General features: G+C 46.9%; 1 protein-coding gene across 1 annotated transcript; it reads left to right on the top strand.

The window, feature by feature from the left end:
• The first annotated feature begins 615 nt into the window (after positions 1–615).
• Positions 616–3,699, top strand: LOC105980133 (fibroblast growth factor-binding protein 1-like). Its single transcript, XM_013008873.1, has 2 exons — positions 616–709; positions 2,625–3,699. Exon 2 carries the CDS (start codon positions 2,643–2,645, stop codon positions 3,354–3,356), a length of 714 nt encoding a protein of 237 aa, XP_012864327.1. The 5' UTR covers positions 616–709; positions 2,625–2,642; the 3' UTR covers positions 3,357–3,699.
• The last annotated feature ends 381 nt before the right edge of the window (positions 3,700–4,080 follow it).

The raw sequence follows: 4,080 nt of genomic DNA, 5'->3' as shown, positions 1-4,080 counted from the left end.
CTGCAGGTGAATAATTTTCAGATGGAATGCCAATACCAAGAACTTCACTTTTAACCACTCCCACAGGGTCCACGGAATTACCCACCCACACAATCATGTCAGGTGGCTAAATGAGAATATATATATATATATATATATATATATATATATATATATATCTTCAGCAACTTACAGTTGCTCATTCTCTGAATTATTTCTTGAAAATAGCAAGGTGGAAGAGAGCAGACCATGAATATGGAGAACCTTCGCTTTGACTTTGGGAATCCTCTCTCCCAGACTCTGTAAATAGGGGAAAGGCATTCAATGTTTCCACGGGCCAAATTCTCCATTATTATTCTACCTCCACCACAGATGTCACTGATGGGGACCTCAAGTCACCAAAGGGGGTCTTGGTGAGGCTGAGCAATGCTTCTATGCTGGATTTCGGGTACCAAAGGGATGGCTCTTCCCAGAGAAGCAGGTCTAATGGTGTACATATGAGCCCCTGCTGGAGTGCACACAAAGCTTTCCTTAGAGGAACTGGCTCCCAAAGGCGTGGCTGGGAGGAGCATGAACAAGGCTCCACAAGTATGGGTGTTGTCAGAAGCCAATCTTCTTGGGCTCCTATATAAACAGCCAAGCCTGCCTTGCACTCAACTAACAGGGCCGGAAGCCAGGACTGCCCTTCCTATCATCTGGGATTGCTCTGCAGCTGCACACTCACAGCAAGGTAAGAGCCTGGCTCTCTCCAGCACTTCACTACCAGCTCCCAATTCTCACCCTACATGAGGCCCTGGGCTTCCCTGGGTCTAGATCTGGGTGGAAGCTGAGTCTCAAGGTCATGAGAAATGGGATTTCACCTGACATATCTAGCCTCCTGCCCCACCCTGCATTTCTGTAGCCCACACAAAGCTTGTGATTGCTTTTTCTATTTTCAAGTTTTAAGGATGGGTGAACTCCTAGACAGAAATTTGCTGGGCCTTCCCTTTACTCAAACAAAACCTATCTATCTGTCTATCTGTCTACCTATCTACCTGTCTGCCTATCTATATATCTAATAAATCAGAGTGCAAATTATATGAATTTTTTGTTATAATGACCTATGTCAAACTAAGACTTCTACAGTTCATAGATTTCCCATTCCTTGCCATTTTTTCCAAAGGGGAGAATAAAGGTGAGAAGTAAGATGTGATCAGGAGAGTTGATGATAAATAGGAAGAAAGGCACAGCCAGTTGTTCATAGCATTTGCCACTGCTCACTAAAGAACCTTGTACAATTTACATCTACCGGAGCTGTCTCCTGGGGGTGGTATGGTCTATGAATAGCTACATGAATAGCTAGGTGGCAGAGTTTGGGGGGAAAGGGTGGGCAGGAGATGATTAAGCGAGTTAAGGATCAAAGGCTGGAACAGCACTTAAGTTCATGGCAGAAGTAAAGCAGAAAAAAGCTTGCCTCATACCTCCCCGCTCTCTCTTGCCAGTCCTAGGGCTTGAACTCAGGGCCTGGGTGCTGTTTGAGCAAACACCACCACTTCTAGTTTTTGAGTGGTTCATTGAAGTTAAGTATCTCACGGGGACTTTCCTGCCTGGGCTGGCTCTGAACCACGACTCTCACATCTCAGCCTCCTAAGTAGCTAGGAGGTGTGAGCCACCGGTGTCTGGTTTCTCACCTCTCTTAAATGTGCTAATGAAGTCTCTTCAATTTAGTGTTATCCTAGTGATTCAACAGTTTGTTTTCTAAAAAGTTTTCTACATGTCCACACTGTGCCATCCCAGAGCACCAGAAGTCAATTAGACACGATCCTTGCCACTTGTGGACTAATCTAGTTGAAATGCATCCCTCTCCACTCAGTTTCGTTTTGTTTCATCAAGTCAGATACCCCCATCCTCCACCTTCCCCTCCTACTTCTTGCTTCCCTGGGGCTCTTCCTCTTGAAATGTTCTTGCTGCCCTCAGCTGTACCCAGCTCAGCATGCCAAACCCTGTGAGTCAACATTGCTTATCATGACATGTCATGACTCTTACCATATCCTTTCTCTTTTTGTGATCGTGTGTGTGTGTGTGTGTGTGTATGTGTGTGTGTGTGTGTGTGTGTGTGTGTGTGTGTGTGTGTGTGTGTGTGTGTGTGTGGAAGAAATCCAACACTGGAGGTAGAAGGGTTCATGTTTACTTCAGGCAATACTTTGATTTCCAGAGATGGAATCTGACTAGTTCAACCTTGAGGGCAGAGACGGGACAGACGGTTTGGTCAATGCTATTTAAAGGCCTCTGAGCGGTTTAAGGCTTCAGCTTTCTCATTCATCAGGGCTAGGCTAGTACGTGGCATGGGGTAGGTGCTCAGTTAATGCTTGCTGCATGAATGAATGCAGATTGCGTAAGTGAGCAAATGAAAGAGTAAATGGATTCTTGGAGGATTTCACAAGACTCTGGGTGTGGTGAAGGAATAGATGAAAGAGGACAGCTTTTGAGATCCTCAAGACTCGAATCAAATGGGCCTGGAGAGTCTGCTCAGCCTGGGATTCCAGGAGCTGGTCAGACTCCCAGTCTCTTAAAAGAGATAAGTTTGTTTTAGGTCAGAAAGATGCCAGCCATCAGCCTGGCACCCTGCTGCTGTCTGCCTGACGTCTCTGCCTTTTGTCCCCCAGGCGCTGTCTAGCTGAGCAATGAGGGTCCACGGCCTCACGCTGCTCTCCGTGCTCTTCCTGGCAGCTCAGGTGCTCTCTGAAAAAGGCAGACATGGAGCAAAGAGTGCAGAGCACAGGATATCCGACAGGCACCCATCAGGCCCTCTGGGAAAGGCCCAGTCTCAGCAGAGAAGCAGGGCATCCAAGTCTATGACCAATGGCAAATTTGTCACCAAAGACCAGGCCACGTGCAGATGGGCCGTATCTGAGCAGGAGCAGGGCATCACCCTGAAGGTGGAATGTACTGGAACAGACCAGGAATCTTCTTGTGTCTTTGCCGGCAACCCCACTGAATGCCTGAGGCACCACAAGGAGAAAGTCTATTGGAAACAAATTGTTCGGACACTGCGCAAAGAGAAAAACATCTGTGGGAACAACTCCAAGAGTGTCCTGAAGACCAGAGTATGCAGAAAGAAGTTTCCAGAATCAATTCTCAAGCTCATATCCCCTCCTCTGCTTGATAACATGAAGCCCAGGAAAGAGGAAGAAGAGCTCCTTCCTAGGGAGCCAGACAAGGTCGAAGAGGACATCTCTAGCCCAGCGGTGACCCTGACCATGACCATCCAAGACACTGAGTGTGCGGACGACCCGGAAGTGGCAAACCAGAGGAGGATTGCCCTGGCGTTCTGTGGGGAGAGCTGGAGCTCCATTTGCTCTTTCTTCCTCTCCATGTTCCAGGCCACATCCTGCTAATGAGGTCGGGGAACAACCTGACTAAGCGATGTGAAGTCACCTGTTCCTCGGGCTGTTGTAAAGCTCTTCACCTTCTCCGTGGGATATAAACATTTGGGCTATAGGAGTGCAGTTAAATATTTAAACAATTTTATAGTTTTGGTTTTTATGGTTGGTACAACAATTTCCCTTATATACAAAGTCCTTGGACACGTTTACCTCTATGTATGCTTCCGTGGCCACAGAGCTGTGAGCCTATGAATAGTCAAGAGCAGTCTTTCAGCAAAACAAACCAGAGTGACGATTCCAGCAAAATCTTGCCAAATTAACAAGGATAATAAAGCTCTGGGTGTTCTCAGAAATACGTTTAAACCATTGTTTGTTTTCTCTACTTCTTGAGTTCCAAAAGAACTCATGGCCCCTCATACGGGCCCCCCTGCAGGAGTGGAGGAAATGTCTAAGAATGGGTCCCACTTGCACTTCCCCAAGAGGTTCCCTGATGGAACCTACTCTAGATTCTCTCTTCACAGTTCACCCATTTCCCTATGGAGTTGATGGAAATGTGCTAACTAGGACCTCTGTGTTAGCGGGGACGCGCTCTGCCTGGTGGGAAACACTGTGTGTTGTACTTGTTATGTAACAGACTCTGTGCCAGGTTCTTTCCATGGATTATGCATCTATCCATTATTTACCCATTTATTCATATGGCTTATGGAGCTCAGACTCCTCCCAGTCTGTGTGTTAG

Source organism: Dipodomys ordii, unplaced genomic scaffold, assembly GCF_000151885.1.
Source record: "Dipodomys ordii isolate 6190 unplaced genomic scaffold, Dord_2.0 Scaffold8, whole genome shotgun sequence".
NCBI lineage: Eukaryota > Metazoa > Chordata > Mammalia > Rodentia > Heteromyidae > Dipodomys > Dipodomys ordii.
The sequence above is the reverse complement of the archived record's forward strand: the minus strand, read 5'-3'. Positions and strand labels throughout refer to the sequence as shown.